Consider the following 22,689-nt stretch of genomic DNA (forward strand, 5'->3'; position numbering starts at 1 on the left):
GTTTCGTCCGGTAAATAATGGCCTCTCTTTTCTGAATTTTTACACTTTCAGCAGCAGAAAATCAGGTTACCTCAACATAGATCATACTGCAGTAAAGTGAAGTCAAATCTGATGGATAAAATCCTGCATCTTCCACACAGCTCTCCCGAATTGGAGAACTGCAACAGAAGAGTTCTTTTCAGCAGCAACAAAGACAACCTCGTAGATGTTAGGAGAGACGATCCCAATTCACAACTCTTATATGATCCATATCTACACAGACGACAGCCTCAATCACCAACACCTTCCCAGCAACCTAGAATAAAACTCACTCACTCTCATCAGCAACACATCCTACAATATATCCACACTAATCAGCAATTTTAGCTCAAACTTGCAAGAAATCATTTTTTATAAAAGGGTTCGCTGCTTCAATCCGTTTCGTGGTCTGGGGCAGGTGAATACCAAGCAGGAAATCTTCCCTTGCTTCTGAGCAATCTTGTATAGGGCGAATCAGGCATTCTCCCCATCTCTTCTTCCTCCAATTCTTTCAGCGACTTCGGTAACCCATCCGGTATGGGACAGTGCTTCTCCATACCTTTCTCGGAGTTCGATGGCTTTGGCCCGGCAACTCTGTCCTTCTTAGCCTTATGGATTTCTGCTATACCGTGGAGGCACCCGACTAAGGACTTCACACCCCCTGATTCAATGATCAGCCTCTCAACTTCTTCTTTAGGCGACTCCTTCTGCAGCCATGCCAGTATTATCAATATACCGCACTCGATTACAAAGCCATTGAAACTGGAATCTCCCACTTTAATGTAAAATAAGCGAAGTTCGAGCATTCTGACTATTCACTTTCTTTCCAATTATGGAAACAAATTCCAGGGAGACCTTATTTAGAAACATATGATACTGTTCCAGACAGTACTGGGAAAGTAAGACTAGGTTTTTAATCAGAATCGCATAAGCGATTAGCAATTAACCGCGAAATTTCCCAGGCTTTTGTTTTCACTCGAAAGATAAGATTGACCTTCAAAAAGAATGACCTTCAAACTAACAGATAAGACTGACCTTCAAAAAGAATGACCTTCAAACTAACAGATAAGATTAACCTTAAAAAAGAATGACCTTCAAATTAACAGCTCTCTCTCTCTCTCTCTTCCTTCTTCTTATTCTATCTGAAGACAAATCTGGGAATTTTCCGATCCGTTTGAGCAGGAAAACGAAGAAAATCTCACCGTTTGCACACTATCTTCTTGTCTACCAAACAGGAACAGCACAAAACCATTAAATAAGAGCAAGAGCAAGCGAGCTAATCTGCAGACTTACTTCGAGGTCCTTCAGTTCAAAATAAGCTCTCCAGCAGCTGTACGAGCTGTCCCCTTCGAGCGTCGAACAATAATCTAAACAACAAAGCACCGCATCAAGAATCTCCAACGCCACAAATCCCACCCACCGAAAGATCTTAAAAAGAGGAAGAAACACACACGCACGCACGCACGAACGAAAAAGGCATCGACAGAAACCGGTCCTCACCAGCAAGTTCGTTCTCGCACTTTTGGATCAAGGGGGGCTCCCTGAGGCCGCGCTCGAGCCTGGTCCTGCTGAAAGGCTCGAGCTTCGGTATGCAGGCGTCGCTCCGGGAAGAGCAGCGCACCGCGGGGGCGAACCGCCGCGACGGCGATGGCGCAGCCGCCCTCCTCGTCGCGGCGGTCGGCGACGATCTCAGGCCGCAGAGGTCTCCCGCTTCCGCGAGCGGAGGGGACGAGCAAGAACGGATCAGCACGGACTCCATCGGCGTGCGTTCCTTCTCTCGCAGCAAAGCCAAGGGTAGAGACGGTGGAAACTGGAAGGGATTGAGATTTTCTTCTTTTTTTCACGACGGAGATGGTGATGAGAGAGATGATATTATGGGCAGTGGCGTTTCCGGATAGGAGCGAAACTGTGGGACGAGAGATACCATTAAATACGAGTCACCAGCGCCTACGAGCAGCGGCGTTGTGGATAAGGATCGGAATATTTTATTCCTGTTATTTGTTCCTCATTACATAGGCTTCTTTTTTTTTAGGATAAGTGTTAATAAAATCTCTGAAACAGGTTCTTCCCAGTTCCCATCGCAATTAAATTTTAAAATTTCCAAAAATGATAATTAAATCATAAAATTTATTATGAAATGTAATTGAATCTCCGAACTTTTGGAAATGACTGTTCACTTTCCCATCAGGTTTTAAATTTAATCGTACTTTCTTAAAATTTTATAAATTGATTATATTTTTCTGATAAATTAGAGGGTCTGATTACATATAAATATATATATATACGTACTTTTATGATAAGTTTTGAAGTTGTCGGTGTATTTATTTGTTTTATAGAGTTCAGTGCCAGTTAAGAAAGTGTAGCGAGATGAGTGAATCCCGGCCGTTGAGAACGGTCAGACGGACGGCCACCGTGGGCTGTGAGAGGGCATTTGATCCGACGTGTACGGTGAGTAAGCCGATGCTAGAAAGCCCGTGCGATCGGGGTCGTTGGTTTCGATGACTCTTCGCTCGTCGTGGGATCAGGAGGAGGAGCGGCGGAAGCGGACGGGCCAATGGCCCGGTCGCTGTGGTGGGGCCCGGAAATGATGCGATGGGGCGCAGGAGTTGTGGGGACCACAGGCTTATCTACACCTTTTTGCCTTTTTAAGGCGGGGGGTCAAATCTGGGGGTGGGGCCCACGCACTCTCTATCTAAATCGCCAGTGGGCGGGGACGAGATATTTGCAGCGCACGCCGTTTTGCGTTCGGTGGTTTAGTAGGTCCCTTTGTGATTGAATGGAGATATTTGATGAATAGGGTACCGATAAGATACCTTTATTTTGATAACACCAAAATCGTTTTTCTAACATTTCGAATTTATTGAAATGCTTTGTAGGTTAACTTTTTTTTTTTTTTTTATGACCCAGGGACCCTACGCACCGTACCAATATGAACCGCATGAATAGTATAAGTTTATAGATGAACTTTGTAGGTGAACCTTTTGGAATATGGTAATTCTTTTAAATATCTTTTTAACATGTGTATAAGTTTTTCCCCCTCTTTTGCAATTTTTTTAACTGCGAAAAGTGGAAAACTAACCCAAATAGTATATATTGTCTAGATGAAAATTATTCACAAGGATCCTCTTGTTTTAATGAGAATATAATAAAATACGAAAAATATTTACTAAGAAGTTAACTTTTTGGGAAGATAGTAGTATTTTTTATGACATGCGAAAATTCAAAATTTACCATTTGGAATATAAGGCTAATAGGAATTGAGTATTCTTTCAAAAGCACTTTGTTGCATTGCTTGATTTCTATGCTCTGATGGATAGTTAAGTGTCAGTAGAGGTGTCAAAATGGGTCTTAGACCCATATATGACACATTTAAATCATAAAATGGATCATATATGGATCACTTGTTTTTGACAAAAAGTAATTAAATGGGTTTACTTTGATAGGTGGATTTTAAGTGGGTCTTAAGTGTGTCTTAAATAGGCCTTAAATGGGTTTGGTTTTAAATGGGTCTTTAAGAGAGACTCTCTTTTCTCTTTTTAACTTTACAAAAATATTTTTTTATAAATACTGAAATTATAATTTTTTTTTATTTTAATTTTCTTTTCTTTCTTCTTCCTCCGATCGCCTGTAAGGGAATGCCCAGAACCGGCCAAGCAGCTCGAGCTCACCAAATCTAGTGAGGTGGAGGCCTCATCATGCCCGACAAGGCTTAAACCTCATCGATCTAGCGAGACTTGAACTCATCGGCGTCGAGCGAGGCTCGAGCCTTGCCAAATCTCGGCAAGGTGCGAGCTCGAGCTCGCTTGATGCCGGCGAGCCTCACTAGATTCGGCGAGGGGCGAGCTCGAGCTCGCCCGACGCAAGTGAGCCTCAAGCTCACCAAATCGGCGAGGCTCAAGCCTTGCTAGATCTAGCGAGGGGTGAGCTCAAGGCTCACTTGTGGCCGGCCGTCGGCCGTTGTTGTGGCCTGCGGCCAGCCAAAGAAGAAGAAGAACCAAAAAGAAAAAAAGAAAATTATATTTTAAAAATAAGAATAAAAATAATTAAAAATAATTTTTAAAATAAAAATAATTAAAATTCGATTTTTTAAAAATAATTATTTTAAAATTATAAAAATTGTACATTAAATTTGTGGTGTATAAAACTATTTTAACAATACCATTTTAAATATATATATATATATATATATATATATATATATATATATATATATATATATAATAAGAAATAAGCTTGGAATTTTTTTAGTAAGATAATCTTTAAAAAAAAAAACATAAGAATAAGTTTTCCTAAATTTGGTTAAATATTAATATGGGTCGGGTCGGTTATGGGTTGAAATTTTTGCATTATGCTTAAATGGGTTATAAATGGGTAAATGGGTCAATTTGGGTCGACCAATTAATAACCCGACCTAAACCCGATCCGATCCATCCGTTTAACACCTCTGTGTCAGATTGATGTATCTCCAATTCACGTAATAACTATTACTATTTTAGCAGGACCTCCTTAGTTTTAAGTAAACCTTTTTGGGATATCATATATTTTTCTCTTTGGAAATGACTTTCACCTTTTAAGCTATGAAGTTGTTTTTGTTAGCTTTTTAAAGTTGGTTTGTATGGACTGAAATCATTTCCCTGCGATCGGTTTATTTTCCTACACTAGACACAAGTAAATGGAAAAAAGTCATTTCTGATATAATGTTTTATTCCAAATAAACGAAACTTTACTCTCATTTGCTAAAGACAAGAATAATAAAAAGTCGTTTATGATATAATGTTTTATTCCAAATGAAGCTTTAATCTCATTTATTATCTTCGCATTAGATGAAAAGATAAGAATAAAGTTGGTGTGATTTTTCATTTTTCTTTATTCTTAGGGAAAAAGTTAAAGCATCACGTGAAAGCAGTAAGAAGATGAACCAAAGAGATGGAAAAGGAAGATGATGGATAGAGAAAAAGAAAAAAGCACATGGACGAAAATGCCCCCATCACGGTGGCATGTGAGATGCACCTGTTTTGTTGAACCCTTAATTGAGACTATATTATCACTTGAAGCCCTTAATTGGACCATGGTGATCACTTCAAGCCTTAAATGAAACAATGTTTACTTTGAATCATTTTTTTTAAAAAAATGGCTACACTTTATGCCCTTATTTATAATTTTTCCTTTATTTTGTTCACTCACACCTAAAGAAAAACCCAAATTTAACCCCCCTCTCTCTCTCCCCCACTTCCCTAACCCATTAGAAAAATATTTTTATGCATAAAAATTAAATTAGTATGGTTTATCCAAAATTTAGTAATGTTTGTCAAAATTGATTTGGCGTAACAAGTTATAGGTTAAAATAATTACTAATTTTGCGTCAAAGGTTTATTTATTAATTTAAAATAAAGGATAAGTTGAATCTTTTTAACTATGATAATCAGAAATTTTTCTATTGAAAGGATGGATTTTTCGATTTTGTTTTCGAAACAGACGATTTCTGATACACGCGAAACAAGAACGTGCAAATACTCATCTTGCATGAAAAAAGAGATCTCTTTTGACTCATTTTTCAGGACACACAACCCTTTTCTTCCAAAAGAAACCACGCACAAGTCGAACGTTAATTCATGCACAAGAGCCATCCTCTGCAATACAAAGATCACCAACCCTCTGACATTGAATTTGCAAGGCTCGGGAACAGATGTCTGAACCTGAATTCGGGTCGTGACGAGTGCGTTCCTGCGAAAGCAACGTTGTAGCTGTTAGAACTCGCAGTCCGCCTCTGCCTCAGCCTTTTTCTTCTTTTCTGTCCACTCCCGCACAGCAAATTACGGCAACAGTGGACAGAGCCATGGAGATGTTGAGGACCACCTGCATTTGCCATATTTGGAAACTTCTTGACCCAATCTTGATTCTCACACGCGAAGACGAAGACCAATCTTGAATCCAACTTATTAGGACCTTTGGCGACCGAGGCGGGTCTCCTCCATTATTGCCGTGGAGAGCTCTGAACTGCGAAGAGAGCTCGCTGAAGAAGAAAAAAGGGATCGAGGAAGAGCAAATTTGAGTCGGGTTCAGGAGAAGAGAGCCTGCTTCTACAAGAGAAGTCGACGACGACCAAGAACGCCACTCCCAAAACAGGACGAGTTCCGTCTGTTTTGTTGAGTCCAGCGGTTGCAGTCATTCCCGTGGTCGCCTTACTCAAGTCTGATCAGCGATCATCGCAGGTAACGATCCTCTGCTTGTTCAAACCGAGGTTGCTCTGACTCTGCTGCTAACTAATGTAATAGAGGCCATGAACCCTATTTGATGTTTGTGAAAAAATTAGTTGTGATCGAAGCTCTTTTAGTGTCTTGAACGTGTATTGATGCTGTCGCGATGATCTGAACCAGATTTTTGTTGTTCGTGATGACTGGGAATGAATCGCTTGTATTAGATCCCGGATGAAATGCTCACAATCAGCTCAACAAAATGAGCTCTTCTTCTGAACAAGAACGAGTTTGTCGATTTGTGAGATCATTCGGTAGGGAGTTAAGGGAAATGAGTGCGGGGATTTGATGAGCCGTCAGCAATGCTCTTCTGTGGAAAGTGGTTCACTGAGCATCTTTAGATTTTCTTCTACCCTAGACAGAATATTGGGCAAGTCAAATCTCCTATTGTCCCCAAACAGGGGTTAGGAACGCATGGCATGTTAAATGACGTAATTTGTACAAGATTTCAAGAAAGCGCTACAAGAGCATTTGTTTTAGCATTCCTAATTTATGATTATTGTAATCAAATCTCAACAAAATGAATCTCTTATTCTAGCTATCATTGATAATTTTTTTATTTTTCTTTTAATTGAAGAAAGCAAGTCGGTGTCATAGAGTGAAACCGAGATCCCTCCTTCCTGTTCCTCAGTCTTTCCGATTCATGCCGTTCTCTGCTCTGCTCTGCTTTAACTGTGCTCAAACAAGAGGAGGGGGTGATCTGAGGCTTTCAAAAGTAGACTTGCCTTGCAACCTGTCTTGGAAGAAACCTTTCTTGTCATCAATATTCTACTAAAATAGGTTTTCCTTCTTGACTGATTGGCTTTTAAGTAGTACAATAATTGTCGATGAGGATGCGTTTTGAGCATGGTTTCCGAGAGCATGGTGTCTGTTCGAATTGATATTGCATTCACCGAGATTCTCTAAGCTAGCTTACATCAAACTTTAGGATATCGACTCCCCTCCACCTGCTAACAAAGAGAAGATGGAGAATGCTCGAGCGAGAGCAACGATGAGCTGGGTTCGGGACGAGAGAGACAGCTTCTGCCAGTTGATCTTCCAAAAGGAACCCATGCGAAACCTGGTCATCTTCTTTTCCTCTGTTTCCTCTGGACATTTTTCTATCATGCATTTATCTCAACATTAACTGCTCAGCATGTTATTTTTCGGTTTCGTCACCTAATGCCAATCAAAAGCGAGGCTGTATATAATTAGCGCATAGACACTAATTTTAAGTACACTCAGTGAGATTCATGCATTTGAGTATTCGTGGAGGCAAAGCTGTAATGATAGCTTTCAGTCTCCTTAGTGTGGCCTGATTAGTCAGTTTTGCTCAATCTTTTGTTTCTGGTACTTCATCCATCACCAAGTTTATCGTAGGAAGAACTGATGCAACGTTCAATGGATCCGCATCTTAATTTGTCCATGATAAAAAGTATATTAACCTTCAAATCCCAAGTCTAATTGAAATTAAAAAATCAGCTGCTAACTACTAGTCTACTTCGATATATTGCAGAGAATTCCCTCAGAGTTTTCGGAGCTCTATCATCATGAACTTCCTGATACAGTGATCTTCAAGGGCCCATCAGGCAACGAATGGCCTGCCAAATTGCAGAAGGACATTGATTCCGTGTGTGTGCAGGATGATGGATGGCAGAATTTTTACAGAGACAATGCTCTAGGAAACAGTGAGTTCTTGACTTTCTGGTATGATGGGAAGAAATACTTCAATGTGCAGGTTTTTGATCCAACTGGAGTGGAGAGACTTAATGTTGATCCTAGCAAGCATAGACCAAGAGGCGGACCCCGAAAGCATCCCGTTGGCTCCCAAAATATCCCTCTGTCAAAATCTCCCAATTCTCACGGTAATGCACTTTCTGTCCTTTAGCAGAATAAAATAAGTCAAGACAACACTCGTTGCCTGTCATGAATTAACTATTCAAGTCATCTCTCCTAGATTGCTCCATGCTTCCTCTTATGTTTTTGATACTAAGGCATACCGATGGAAGAAAACGTACCTAAAGCTATCGTTTACATTGGGCAGGCAAGCATAATCCTGAACTTGAGCAAAACAGGCTGGAGAAAATCCAAGTGGAGGAAAGACTGAGTGAGTTAAAAGAAGAAGGAAAGGACCTTCCTGATGTTAGAATGAGTTCGGATCCTGGCAAGCACAAAAACAAGAACAAGCAAAGGCAGGTCAAAGCCGAAAAAATTGCTCCACATTTCCCGATTTGCCAATCGAGATTGCGGTGTCGCCATTTAGAGAAGAATGCTTCTACTTCCGAGGAAAATGCAAGGCTGGAAGCAGTAAAAGAGACTTTTACGTCAGACTTCCCCTTCTTCATGAGTTATATGAGAAGGTCCACCGTGGAGAAAGCAAAACTGCTGGTTAGTATTCACTTTCTTCTCAACCACCCTATCTTAGAACTGGGCCATTGTTTGCCTTTCCTTTTCTCTGATTTTGAGAGTGCGGTGTGAACCAATGCAGCCTGTTCCGTCGAAGTTTGCTAAAGAACATTTCCTGTGGCGAAGGACGAACATTGTCTTGCGCGATGCGGAAGGTCAAACTTGGAAAGTTGCCCACCATTGCAACGGGAAGAGACATTACTTTTCTCGAGGGTGGCGAGCCTTTCTTTATGACAATGAGCTGAAGATTGGAGATGTGTGCATCTTCGAGGTTCGCAACAAAAAGGAAGTCCAAGTTCACATTTACCGTTTGCCAGGAACTTCAGCCATATGAATGAAGACATGGCCAGTAACATTACGAGCTGACTGTATTCACCTGTGGTCCGTCTACAACAGTATCTTGTGATAGTCCTCTATGTGGTAGTAGTCTTCTTAATATTGGTCGGTAACTGAGTGGTAGTTGCTTTTAGTATTGACCATTGAGTTAGTAACTTCCCAAACAAATCAAGTAATGATCACGAACCATAGAAAGACCGATCTTGCTGTTGTGCTGCTAACTGGAATCATTGTACTTATGATGATGAACAAGCAGTGGTCTTGTTGGCAAATGCCAAAGCTACGTTTAGATTGTCTGGTATCTCATAGGTTCACAAGGAGAATGTTTTCTTTATGACGTAATGCTTGTTATGCCATCATCGTTGTGATTCATAGTTACTCTCTTGTGATGTAGTTTTTGAGTTGGGGATGATCCGAACTTTAATTTGGATTTATGATTCTGACAAGTGTTGATCTCCTTTGGTTTTTAGAGGCATTGGCACTTCTGAAGTAGCATCTCAAAGAAAAAATGATTCGATGATCCAATGCTTGACTATGAATCAGGCTTCAGTAGTTAGTCTTAGTAGTCCTCTGGCTCATGGTTTTTTGGCCACTAACAGAAAGCAGCCCACGAAAGTCTATCTCCAGCTACGTTGTCACCTAGGAAGTTAAGTTTCTGGCTAAACGAATTCATGGATAAGTTCTTCCTGATAGCGACGGATTTTGTGACACATGACTTAGGTTCAAAGTTTATACATTGCAACTCAATTTCATTCCAAGTCTTGCTTAACTTCTTTTCTTTTGATGATTCAAATATTCCTATGTTATATCATCTCATAACCTTTTGACAATGTTAACACCTAAATTTTGCGATTTGTTTAAGTGTTTATTAATTTCATTGGAAAATTATGAATTAATTTCTAACCCTTAACAAAAAAATTTCATTAAAATTGCATCACATATAGACATTAGGAGCATTTGCGTCACTGGTTTTAAAATTTATCATAAAAATTTACAAAAAAATTAAAATAAAAAAATTCGAAAGAAGAAGAAAAAAAGAAAAAAAAAAGAGGGGCAGTCGGGTTAGGTTCGGATAAGCCTTGGGCTGGCCCCTTCCTTTCTTTCCTTTTCTCTTTCCTTCGCGCTGGGCCCGGCCCAGCCCTTTTTCCCTTCAGCCCAGCCCGCGCATGAGCTGGTCGTCTCCCTCCCGTTGTCCTTCGACGACCTGCAGAAAAGAGAACAGGGGCAGCAGGGGCGAGGCAGGGGATCGCGAGGTCAGAGGATCGCGAAAGCAGAAGACGGCGTCATCTCAGGGTCGGAGATCAAGCGGCCCAGGCTGGCGGTGGCAGAAGCCATGCGCGCCTGTCGTTGGCCGAACTTAAAAGGAAGAGAGCAAAGAGCTTTGGAGGGGTTTTTTTCTCGCTGGGGGTTCAAGGGAAAAACGAAGCGAAGAACAGAGAGCACCAAACAGAGAGAGAGCTTGAGCGAGAGAAGCGAGCACAGAGAGAGAATTTGGAGCGAGAGAGGTGCTGGAGAGAGGGTGTGGAGCCAAAGGAAGGATCGACTGTGCACAGGATCCCGCTCCCCGACGCCTTTCTTCTGGAACGCAGAGAGAGAAGGAGAGGCGGAGGAGACCCCCCCTAAGCCGTCGATCGCTGCCGTCGATCGCTGCCGGAGTTTCCGACCGCCTCCAACCCCACCGGAACCCTGGAGGCAGAATAAACAGAGAGGGGGAATCGGAGACAGAGAGAGACGAGGAGAGAGTTCGAAGGGTAGAGAGCGGACCAGAGGGAGGAAGGAAGCACGAGGGAGCAGCTAGCCGTCGCCAAAGGCCCGTCCGCCCGCCGTCGTCCGCCGTAGCCCTTCCCCGGACGAGGTAGGTCCCCTGAACCCCGTTGTCCCATTTCTGGAAAATGCCGGGCCGGAGCTCGCGGCCGACCAGCTCGCGCGAGCTCCGGCCCTCGTCACCTTTACATTTTGTCCCCATGTTCCTTATATGTCACGTTCAAAGACTCCTAAAGCATGCTCGAGGCTCGGTTGAGCCGGAAACCTTTGAAATCAGTAGTGCCCATTAACTGTTCGACGAAATGCCTCATTGAAATCGCCGAACACAACCCTCGACCGAAGCTTGGTTTTTGTTTTTGTTTTTTTTTTTGCGTTGCTCGGAGTTATACTGTTGTCACGCACCGTTCCAGTCGATTTCCTAGCTTTTCGGTAGGTTCCTCTGCGCCGTTAGGGTGGGACGACGCGTGCGCATCCCGCCGGAGTCTATCCGGCGACTCTCGGAACGCCGGCCAACCGGCGGCCGGCGGCGCTCGATGTCGGTCGGACAGAGCCACCGACGCTAGGCGATGGTACGGTGACTTCCTTAGGGCGGCCAGTACTCGCAGCGGTGTCGGCGTCGGTCCGGCGAGGGAGCTGAAGGAGTTTCGGGCGTGCAGCGCAGGGGGAGAAGAAGACCAGAAAAAAAAAAAAAAAAAATATATATAAAATATATATATAAATATATATATAATACAAAAGGGCCGAAAATAAAAATGAAGAATGGGCTTCGCTTCGGGCTTGTCTTTGCTTCGTGGGCTGAATATTTTGGGCTGAAAATAGCAATTGAAAAATAGATCCTCAGGTGGGCTATGGTAGAAAATCGAAGATGGGTTTTGGGCCAAGTGCTATTCCCTTTTTCTTGTAAGAAAATTCGTGTGGGCCTTTTGTTTCTCAGTGGGCTTAAGGTCGGCCAGATTCCTTCAGCCCAGCCCGTGCCGGTCCGGCCCCCAAAAAATTAATTACAAATAAAAAATAAAATAAAATAATTCGAAAATCTAAAAATTGAAACGTTTGGTTAGGAATGCTATGAATTGGCATTTTAGTGTAATTAGGCATTTATCTGCTTGTATATTGATTATGTCGCATGTGTAGTTTGAGTATCTTGTTATGTCTAATTGCACGTATTTAATTTTATAGCAATTAGGATTTTGGTAGTTATAATTATTATTTTAATAATTGCGTACTCGCATGATCATCTCATATGTTAGTGGACAGGTATAAAATCAATTCAAATTGCTTGACAATTTTTTTTTAAATGAATAAGATTAGGTACGAAATGGCACTAATTGATTAATTGTAATCAAGTCCCCGGCCCTAGATTCTTTGGTTACATAGGAAGTGTGGCATGCTCTCGTGCCTTACTTGGTTTCTAGCTCGACCCAATAGGTTAGTGGCGACTCTTTTTGTGTAAATTTTCTAAAAAAAATATCCCGATTTCACGCGGGACATAGGCTTGGGAGAGCCCGTGCCTAATCAAAGGCCATAAGCCCATCATTTAGACAATACCCTAAAACTACTCCTTCCCCCGAGGGATAGGTCACGATAGACAAACGCGCATAAATTCTTCCTGGTGATCGGTCAAATGAAAAAGATGCTATGGATCCCTTTCGAAATGCAGTCACTTGAAGACCCCAAAATCTTACGCAACCCTGTGAAAAAAATTATTTGATGTAACAGTGAAATGAGCAACACAATGTCAATAAATTTGAGGGAGTTATATACAAATGAAAATCAACTCTGGTTGTAATTTCTAAGCACATTGTTTATGAGCGAAAGAATAGCATAAGGACTTCCATGAATGCCACTCTTAAGGATTTAGTAAAATTATGCGAATTAAAAATGTTATTTGATGTTGAAAATGTCAACCTTTCTCGTTTCCTTGTTTGTTTTCAACTTAAAACTCATTCGTCCAATGGTATGAAAAAGACTCTGCTCAGTCCGTACGCAAAGATATGGTCTTCTTCTCTTGATTCTCATGAGCTGCGCATGTTTTTCTTTATGCCTTTCTGTTTGAAGCCCTGTAGTGTTCTTGACAGACAAGATCAGATCAAAATCCGAGTGTAGTACGTGTACCAGTTCATAGAATAATTTCCCGCAATTTGCATGTTGGCACTCGTACTGGCAGTCTCTGTCTCCGGTCCTCTGCCTCCAGAGAAGAAGAGGTACAGTTGGCAGAGCAACGTTGGTTGGCCCCTGTTTTTTGCCAAGCCATGATGCCCACCACTGATCTTCTTCTCTTTCGCTTTTCGGAAGGTCTATAACAAGGGAGTCCTCCGGCCATACCGGTGTGAAACTCCCAAGAAACAGCTGCTTGGAGAATGGAGGGTCTCGGAGAAAAGCATGAGTTGGGCTCAATACTTAAGATGAAGATGAATTGTTTCATCAAGTTGATCCTTCAGAAAGAACCCATGCAAGAGCTGGTATGATCTTCCAAACTCTGTTTTCTCAACAAACAGGATCCGTCTCCTGTCCCATTTGTCTTCTATTGTGCAGTAGAAAAGAGTAAACTTCTCCTTCAAATTACAGCTTCTGACGTCTATTTGAAAAACTACATGTGCGTTATCTTTTTGTAGAGTACTTAGAACCATTACAATGGCTAACAGGCAGAAGGCTTGAACTGGCTCAAATCAAAGTGGTTGTGCCATTTGAAATGAACGAAGTCTATTTGAGTTTTACACTTCCTTACTGTGTCTGACCTTATGAAGGAGAGATGACGCCCTAAGCTCGTTTGCAGATGATAAATCAAGGGAAAGGAAAAAAAGACTGTTGCATTGTGAGGTTTCTTGAGTGATGCATGAGTTGAAAAAAATAAAACGAAAGGTGAAAGTGTCACACCAGACTGCTCTTGTGTTGCACAATTCAATTTCACTTGCTTCAAAAGTTTGGTTGTGTAGACTAAAGGATGCGCGTTAGGCTATATGACTGCTAAATCAGTTATGTGATGAAGTAGGAGAATGAATCATATTTTCTCAAGCTCTTCAGAGTCCAGATGAAAGATCCTGTTTCTTTCCATGCACGTTCTGGCTTGTCTTATTGTGTTTCAGTTTCATTGCCTACCACAGTTTGAAGACCAGGCTCATATAATTAGTAGATGTAATCCTTATTTAAGCATGTTCTACGACAGTGAAAATCTGTGTTTCGGTGTTTGTTAAATTGAAGTTGTGGTGTGTTGATTTCAGTCTCTTTTGTGTTGCTTGATTTATCGGTTTTCTCAATCCTTCTGTTTTCACTGCGTCTTCAATTTTTAAGTTTGAAATGGTTTGATAGGCAGGGTTGATGCAAGTGTAGTCTCATCTGCATCACTATTACTACATGATATACTATTGTTGACTTCACTTTCAAGTAGTAAATCCAATTTGTATTTCATGTTTCCTTGTTTGATTAATTGTCACTCAGCTAGTAAAGCCTCCAGCTTGCACTCTGGAATCCACTAACCGCAACATTTACTTGACTATAATGCAGAAAATCCCACCAAAGTTTGCGAGGCTTTTTTCTGAAGAACTCCCCCATAGAGTGATCTTAAAGGGCCCATCTGGCGGAAAGTGGAATGCCAAATTACGCAAGGACAACGCTGGCCTGTATATACATGATGGATGGCGAGAGTTTCACATGGACAACTCCCTTGGAAATAAGGAGTTCTTGCTATTTGAGTACGATGGGAAGAGAAGCTTTGAAGTGGATATTTTCGATCCAACTGGATTGGTGAGAATCGATGTTCCTGTTACAGAAGGAACAGAAACAAACCTTCATAATGGGAAAAGACCACGAGGCAGACCCAGAAAGTGTCCTGTTGTCTCCCAAAAAACGTATCTCAAATCTCAGGGTAATGCACTTTGTCCTTTTCTTTGGCAGATTTACATAAGTGCAGATTATACCTTTTACATGTCGTGAATTTACTAAATGACATATTTACCTACAAAACTTACGCATGTAGAAAACATGTCCAAAAGGCTAGACTTACATTTACATGTCATTGGACAGACAAGCAAAATCTCAAAGAAGAAATGGACCTCCGTGCTATTATAACGAGTTTAGAGCCCCGCAAGCGCAAACAGAAGAAAAAGCTTGGCAAACTCACCGGGGGTTTTCCAGTATCTAGATCGAGATTTAGGTGCTGTTCTATTGAGAAGAACGCTTCTAGCTCTGAGGTAAATGCAAGGCTGAGAGCAGTAGAAGAAAAGATGTTCGCTTCTAAGTTCCCCTACTTCATGACTTATATGAAAATGTTCAGTCTCGAGAAGGCAAAGATGCTGGTTAGTGTTTGCTTTCTTTCCCACTCCCTGTTTCACGACTTTTGTTATTGTTAGTCCTTTCCTTTCTTCAATACTGAGTGTGTGGCACAAAAAAAAAAATGCAGTATATTCCCAGGGCATTTGCTCAAGCGCATTGCCCATTGGAAAGGGCAGACATTGTACTGCGAAATCTGGAAGGGAACACTTGGAATGTCGTCTGCGTGATAAATAAGAACCGGCATTTCTTTTCTGGAGGGTGGCCAGCCTTTATCCAAGACAACAAGCTAGGGACAGGAGATATATGCGTGTTCGAGCTTATCTCTAGCAAGGAATTCCGAGTCACCATCTTTCGTTCCCCAAAAACTTTGCATGAATGAAGATTTGGCCAGGGAAATTAGATTATGGTAGTATATATTTAACTATCGTGATTCTGCTCACAGAAAAATTACTCACTAGGGAATATGTTTCTTCATGATATGATGCTTGATTAGGCCTCGAGCAGCTCTAAGTTTGTGTTTTACTTTTCTTATGAATTTTGAGCTGCCGATAATCTGAACTTAAACTTAGATTTATGATTCCAACTAGTTTTTGACTTGATATGCTTGATTTGACGTTCCTTGTTTCAATTCATTAGCATTTCGAACCAGCATAAAGAGAGAAGAGAGAGGGCATGATCTTTCAATATAGGATTCCACCTTCAATGTCAGCTTCAAAGTTCCTCCCATCATGAAAATCTATCTTGGGCCACATCTTCATGGAGGTAGTTAAGTTTCCAACTGGATGAATGCGTGCATGGTGATTGTCGCAAAAATGTTCCATAGCAAGTCAGCGGACCATTATATCGAGTATTCTTGCCATCCAATTTGAAAAATGTGTTGTATGGTTGCCCAACTTGTCCAAGTAGTCTGTCAAGTCAGTGTAATCACTTGATCAGGAGCTGGGAGGAGGATTTAGTTTTAGAGTCCCCTAATCGTCTGTGGAATTCTATCTGGAAAGCAGAAGATGTTGTAGTAAATGGAGAGTTGCTTCTGAAAATTTTCCTTAATGCAGGAGGTTTTGCTTAATCCTCATGCAAACTGGGCTTGAACTAATGCTTTTGTTGTTTACCTTTCTTTTTTTGATTCAATCCACTTCCCTGTTCTTCTGGATCTGTTGTTGCTGAGAGAACCCAGCTAGTCCATGTACTTTGGTCTTTAGATGAACGAATGCAAGCTCATTTCCCATCCAAAAGAGAGGACAGGCAAAAAGGATATAGGGATCTTCAAAGGACCCTTCCAGTCTTTAACATATGAACTCCTGCGTTGGCCGGTGATCTTGTGCTGTTTTTGCCTTTCTGTCATTTATTATGTTCTTTTTTTAACAGAGACTGATAAAATACATACCAGAGTAAACATTGGTAAACATTTCATCTCAAGTGAGGGCCCTTTTTGTTGAAGCATTTTCAGATGCCCTTTCTTGTGAAACTGACAAGGAAAATCAATTTTTGATTTTTAATGTATTCGTTTTCTAGAAAATGTGCTTATAAGAGAAAAGTGGAACCTTTTTCCTATAAAAAGAAAAAGAACCCAGTGAGGGAACTTATTTGTTTTCTCTGATCAATTCCCAGTGGTGACGGGAACATCCACTGAGCCCTTAGATGACACTTTGGACACCAAGAATTGTTTCATCTCAAAATTCTCATGGAGATTCACGTAAGAACAACGTCACGGGAGGAGGTGAGGGTGGCTGCAGATGGAAGAAGGGCATGCATCTTTTACAGGTTGATGGTGGACTCCCTCATCCATGAGAAGCAACTGGCAATTTTTGAACTGACCGTCATCTAACTCACCAGTCACCATGCTTGTTTTTTGTGTCCCCTGCTTCTCAAGAAAATGGACTCACGCAATCTCTTGAGCAGAGGAAAAGAAATCTATGCATGGCTAATTTTGTCTGTTCTTTTCCTTTTCTTTAAGCATATTCAGTAGAAGACAAAATGCAGGAGACTCTACTCTCAGCCGTGTGCACAGAAGGCTAAAATTTTTGCCTGTTTGACACAATCAAGTTAACCCAACTTCACTCAAAAGTTTGGCCTGGCATGAGCGGAGTTAGAGTATGACCCAAACTCGCTTAAGATGTCAATTGCATTTTCAGTGTGGATTCTTTCTTTAATTCAGGGAGTAAAGAAGGGTCTGCAAGAGCAAATTTGGCATGCGTGGTATGTGCGCAGCTGTTTTAGTTTGTTCCTTATACTAGCTCACAGTCTCCGTACTTATGGGGTCCATGAACATCATGCGTGATAGAATATCAATATTTTGGCCCTGTGGTGATGACCAATTTAAGGAAGAATGCCATCAAATTTATTTCAATCTGCAAAGGATTCCAAAAAGGTTTTCTCGATATTCGGGGACGAAGTTGCTGATCTTGTTAGCAAAGAATTAATTTCAGGCAAGCAATTTCAAATGCATATGAAGAAAAATCAAGATACTCACAGATGTCGTCAAAATCAGAGACATTTTCTGGGCATGCCCGATTTGTACAATAACCAACAAGTAAATTGCATAATCATAAGTGTTGGGTTGAGGAAGGATCACTTCCCATTTTCAAAAGCCTAGGGAAAAACTAAATTTGGCAGGGATACAATTCCGAAATGTGTAGAAAGCAAATCGATCGCCTTAGCAAAACAGCCCAACGAGCTTTTTTTGGTTTGTCAATGGTAAAGCAAAACTAGACCTTGCAAAAGTTAAATAATCGACTACTAAAAATAATGCGTGATTTACTTCAATTTCCTAGACGTGCTTCTTTGGTCATCCTTTTTCAATAGAAAATTTTCCAAAATTCATCTCGTGCAAAGGATTGAAAACTAGTTGAAATGGAAAATCGTGATTCAAGTCATTAAAAATTACTGTAATTGACGTTGACTTTGTTCTGCTGTAATCTTTAAGTTTAAACTGGGAGCGTAATTTATTCCCTAAATTCAAAAGATCCAAAATTTCCCCCCCACGATTATGTAGTTCCATAGGTATTACAACCCATAATCTTATTTATCTCATTTACTGAAGTTAGCTCTCCATTCGTCAATAACCTAAGTTTTTTTTTGTCGAAAACCTAAGTTTGTTTAATTGTCAAGGAAAGTGGCGGTGGTGTTCCCAGACCCAAGTCTCATTCCATTAAAAGACGCATTGGCCAATGGCCGTCACTCTCAAGACTGTACTAAGTGGCCTGCAACTCAGCAGTATCCTTCAGCTACTTCATATGGAAACTCGACTAGACAGCTCAACTACACATCTTTTCTTCTTTTGTACCACAAGCTGAACTACATCTCCAACATTGTCTTATAAAAAAACCGAAAGAGACGGGTTCGGGCATGAGGTGAGCCTAAATTGATGTAAAGAATGCCGGGTCATTATCTGAAGCGGACGAAAAGTTATAACAGTGTGTACAGCAATATCAAATGTCGCTTTTTTCTGAGAAGATGACGTCTCTTATTTGTAAAATAAAATATTTCTCTACATTTTACTTGGTTTCTAATCAATCCATAATAAATTAGTGATGGCTTTAAATTAAATTGATTTGCATGTTTAATTGATTAAATTAAGATCTCGAAGTTTGACAAAAAATGTGCATCAGGTCCGGCTGCAAGAGAACAGTTAGGTCAAATTTCGTGCAACGGAAATTAGGGTTCTCTCTTTCCTCATATGCCATTGCACTGGAAATGGAGAAAATAATGCATGGCTTTACAAAAGCTGTGGCATGGATTCTCATCACCTTTTGCTGGTGCACGATACATCCAACTTTTGAAGTACTTCTAATTTTGTCCCTCATTTCAAAACATACATAATCTAACATCTTGATGTTCTATATTTTTGCGGTGATTGATTTCATGCTTGAAATTTATAAGGATGATAAACGAATCTTTCTTCAATAAGAACTTAATCGATATTTGAGTTCATTGCTGATATAATGATTCCACAAGTTCATAGTCAATATGATAATTTACACAGGATTTGTCGTCCTCACAAATGTATGTCACATCATTTCTTTTTGGGACAAAATTTTCTGCTCGACCAATTCCGTCAAAGTTATTAAATAGTTCAAAAGTATCTAATCAACAAAGAGAAAAATGTCAATGAGCTAGAGGCAGTCGGTGATTATCTATGAAAGTTTATCAACTGTGTCGATTTCAAGTTGACCGCGTCGGATTATGCCGTGTTCAAATTAGTATTCAGGTTTCTCAACAAATTCATGTCGTGTTAGAGTCATGTCTCTGTGTTGTATCAGAAATGAATCCCTAATATGAAACGATTTGTATTCATTTTAATTCCTGCAGTACGTTGTAATGGCAGCCTGCACACATGCAGCCTCAGCCAGTTCGAGTCCCGCAAGATGCAAACATAATCATGCACCCTAGCCGCGAACGCTACCAGTAAGCAGATTTTTCGCTGACCTTTAGGCCATGTTTGGTACGAAGGCCATGGATTCTCTCTGTATAAGTGAGAAGGCAAGCTTTCAAGGAAAGGAATATGACATGATTTTGCTTGATTATACTGCTGAACTTGTCTCTTCCCTAACAAAGAATTTTTTCATTGGCAGATAATTCGTTTTATTTTGTGTTCAAATTCATGACTGAGGTGGTTCTGGAACAGCACACTGATGATGTCCGCAAATGGAAAAAAGTGTCTTTCATTAAGTGGAGCAAAAATGGAAAAAGAAAGTCGACCGTGTTCCTGAATTGGAATAAAGTACAACTGGATGAACGGAGGAAAGACAGGAAATTGGAATTGATGCGCAACCACCGCATTGATGCGCAGCACCTCTGTTTTGACGATATAGTAAGAAACCTCCATGTTCACTGCCATTTTATCTGCGTGCATGAGCTTGATAATCTCTGTGAGAAAGAACCCGACTTACATACACGTAAGAAAGCAGAGCCGGCATTGGAACGAGTCCCAGAACCGGAAGCAAGAAAGCCCACGAGTTGCTCTCGCCTCACCATCAAAGGCTTCGAAACATCCACCTCCGAAAACAGAGACTGAGACTTGCAAACGACGACCAAGAACGCCACTCCCAAAACAGGAAGAGTTCCGTCTGTTTTGTTGAGTCCAGCGGTTGCAGTCATTCCCGTGGTCGCCTTACTCAAGTCTGATCAGCGATCATCGCAGGTAACGATCCTCTGCTTGTTCAAACCGAGGTTGCTCTGAATCTGCTGCTAACTAATGTAATAGAGGCCATGAACCCTATTTGATGTTCGTGAAAAAATTGGTTGTGATTGAAGCTCTTTTAGTGTCTTGAACGTGTATTGATGCTGTCGCGATGATCTGAACCAGATTTTTCTTGTTTGTGATGACTGGGAATGAATCCCTTGTATTAGATCGTCTTGAACGTGTGTTGAGGCTGTCACGATGATCTGAACCAGATTTTTCTTGTTTGTGATGACTGGGAATGAATCACTTGTATTAGATCGTCTTGAACGTGTATTGATGCTGTCACGATGATCTGAACCAGATTTTTGTTGTTTGTGATGACTGGGAATGAATCGCTTGTATTAGATCGTCTTGAACGTGTATTGATGCTGTCTGAACGATGATCTGAAATGTTTGTGATGACTGGGAATGAATCGCTTGTAGATAGATCCCGGATGAAATGAGCTCAACAAAATGAGCTCTTCTTCTGAACAAGAACGAGTTTGTCGATTTGTGAGATCATTCGGTAAGAAGTTAAGGGAAATGAGTGCGGGGATTTAATGAGCCGTCAGCAATGCTCTTCTGTGGAAAGTGGTTCACTGAGCATCTTTAGATTTTCTTCTAGCCTAGACAGAATATTGGGCAAGTCAAATCTCCTATTGTCCAAACAGGGTTAGGAACGCATGGCATGTTAAATGACGTAATTTGTACAAGATTTCAAGAAAGCGCTACAAGAGCATTTGTTTTAGCATTCCTAATTTATGATTATTGTAATCAAATCTCAACAAAATGAATTTCTTATTCTAGCTATCATTGGTAATTTTTTTTTTTTTTTTTTTAATTGAAGAAAGCAAGTCGGTGTCAGAGACTGAAACCGAGATCCCTCCTTCCTGTTCCTCAGTCTTTCCGATTCATGCCGTTCTCTGCTCTGCTCTGCTTTAACTGTGCTCAAACAAGAGGAGAGGGTGATCTGAGGCTTTCAAAAGTAGACTTGCCTTGCAACCTGTCTTGGAAGAAACCTTTCTTGTCATCAATATTCTACTAAAATAGGTTTTCCTTCTTGACTGATTGGCTTTTAAGTAGTACAATAATTGTCGATGAGGATGCGTTTTGAGCATGGTTTCCGAGAGCATGGTGTCTGTTCGAATTGATATTGCATTCACCGAGATTCTCTAAGGTAGCTTACATCAAACTTTAGGATATCGACTCCCCTCCACCTGCTAACAAAGAGAAGATGGAGAATGCTCGCAGAAAAATCCCAGATTTCTTCAAAGCGTACAGGCCAGAATATAGCTCCCAAAGAATGGTGAGATAACTCAGGCTCTTTTGAACTGTTTTTGACTCAGCAAATTATTTCATTTTGTGACTCACACGCGGCTGTTCATCACAGCACGTTCCCAGAGCTTTCCTGGCGCAACTAGATGGGCCGCTGCCAGGAGAGATCCTCCTCAGGCGTCGAATGGGGCGGCAATGGCATGTGAAGGTGACTCTGGAGGCACAGGACGCCTATTTTGAAGATGGCTGGCAAGAATTTGTGCGGGAGAACTTAGTGGAGACAAATGATTATATGGCGTTCTCCTACCAGAGTCCCGGTGTGTTCAGAGTCGTTATCTATGGGCACTCCGCATGCGAGAAGAAAGAGTGCGCCCTCCCTGGGGAGGTAGGAGAAGGAAGTGAAGTCCAAGAGCACGACAGTGATGATGATGATGAGGACTACAGCGAGGAGGAGGAGGAGGAGGAGGAGGAGGAGGATGAAGGCAGGAGCAAACGGTCAAAAAAAGAAGGTAATAGAAATCATTTAAGATTCTTTTATTTTCAGCACATTTTGATTATATTGGGTGTACATAGCTTCTAAATGGTGAATTTGTTAGTTTGTTTGACTTTCCTAGTGTTATCTGATATTCAGGGAACGTTGAAGAGAGGAAAGCTGCTAATGATGATCCTACCAATGTGAAGAGGTATATCGACCTCAAAAATCCTTACTTCGTGACGGTGGTCCAGGCTCTAAGAAGTTCTTGCTTGGTATGCTTGCTCTTCGATCCCGTTTTCGTCTCACATTGTGTATCCTCTTGTGATCTTGTTATGAATGTTTTGCTCTTGCTTAGAATTTTTGACATAGAGTCCTCATTGCATTCACCTGTCTTGTTGCAGTATGTTCCACGCAGTGTCCTTATCGATTATGAACTCAAGTTACCTCAGGCCGTTTTGTTCCACGATCCCACTGGGAGGACATGGAGAGGGACGGTTAAGGTGTGGACAGACAGACGTACCTGGATCACCGGCTGGGGGGCCTTATGCCGCCATAACAATTTAAAGATTAATGACCGGTGTATATGTGAGCTTCTGGAGGAAAATGGAGTCACCGGTCGCATCATTAAGGTTCACATAGTAGGAGGCAACAGTACCTGAAACCCCAGAAAAGTTCTTGCAAGTCTTGTAATTGCACTGTACTGCAAACCAAAGGCTCTAACTTCATTGCTTTTCTTGGACAATGAACATTTT

At 41.1% G+C, this 22,689-nt stretch overlaps 3 protein-coding genes across 3 annotated transcripts; 2 read left to right on the forward strand and 1 right to left on the reverse strand.

Annotated features, from left to right (window-relative positions):
• Nucleotides 1–92: 92 nt before the first annotated feature.
• LOC104418785 (CCG-binding protein 1) lies at nucleotides 93–1,928 on the reverse strand. Its single transcript, XM_010030228.3, has 3 exons — nucleotides 1,519–1,928; nucleotides 1,312–1,385; nucleotides 93–725 (listed from the first exon to the last, which is right to left on the reverse strand). Exons 1-3 carry the CDS (start codon nucleotides 1,775–1,777, stop codon nucleotides 411–413), a joined length of 648 nt encoding a protein of 215 aa, XP_010028530.1. The 5' UTR covers nucleotides 1,778–1,928; the 3' UTR covers nucleotides 93–410.
• Nucleotides 1,929–6,035: 4,107 nt separating this feature from the next.
• LOC104420531 (B3 domain-containing protein Os01g0723500) lies at nucleotides 6,036–9,439 on the forward strand (the record flags this gene model as incomplete). The annotated part of the gene is made up of 4 exons (XM_039301574.1): nucleotides 6,036–6,230; nucleotides 7,768–8,116; nucleotides 8,296–8,639; nucleotides 8,740–9,439. Coding segments are annotated over 4 exons (1,140 nt in total), but the record flags the coding sequence as incomplete, so codon positions are not given.
• A 3,300-nt stretch (nucleotides 9,440–12,739) lies between these two features.
• On the forward strand, nucleotides 12,740–22,596 carry LOC104420532 (putative B3 domain-containing protein Os03g0621600). The gene is made up of 10 exons (XM_039302485.1): nucleotides 12,740–12,958; nucleotides 13,050–13,216; nucleotides 14,259–14,619; nucleotides 14,778–15,049; nucleotides 15,154–15,395; nucleotides 20,040–20,166; nucleotides 21,386–21,493; nucleotides 21,578–21,971; nucleotides 22,094–22,209; nucleotides 22,339–22,596. Exons 2-10 carry the CDS (start codon nucleotides 13,115–13,117, stop codon nucleotides 22,594–22,596), a joined length of 1,980 nt encoding a protein of 659 aa, XP_039158419.1. The 5' UTR covers nucleotides 12,740–12,958; nucleotides 13,050–13,114.
• Nucleotides 22,597–22,689: the final 93 nt, after the last annotated feature.

This window comes from Eucalyptus grandis, chromosome 9 (assembly GCF_016545825.1).
Source record: "Eucalyptus grandis isolate ANBG69807.140 chromosome 9, ASM1654582v1, whole genome shotgun sequence".
Lineage (NCBI taxonomy): Eukaryota > Viridiplantae > Streptophyta > Magnoliopsida > Myrtales > Myrtaceae > Eucalyptus > Eucalyptus grandis.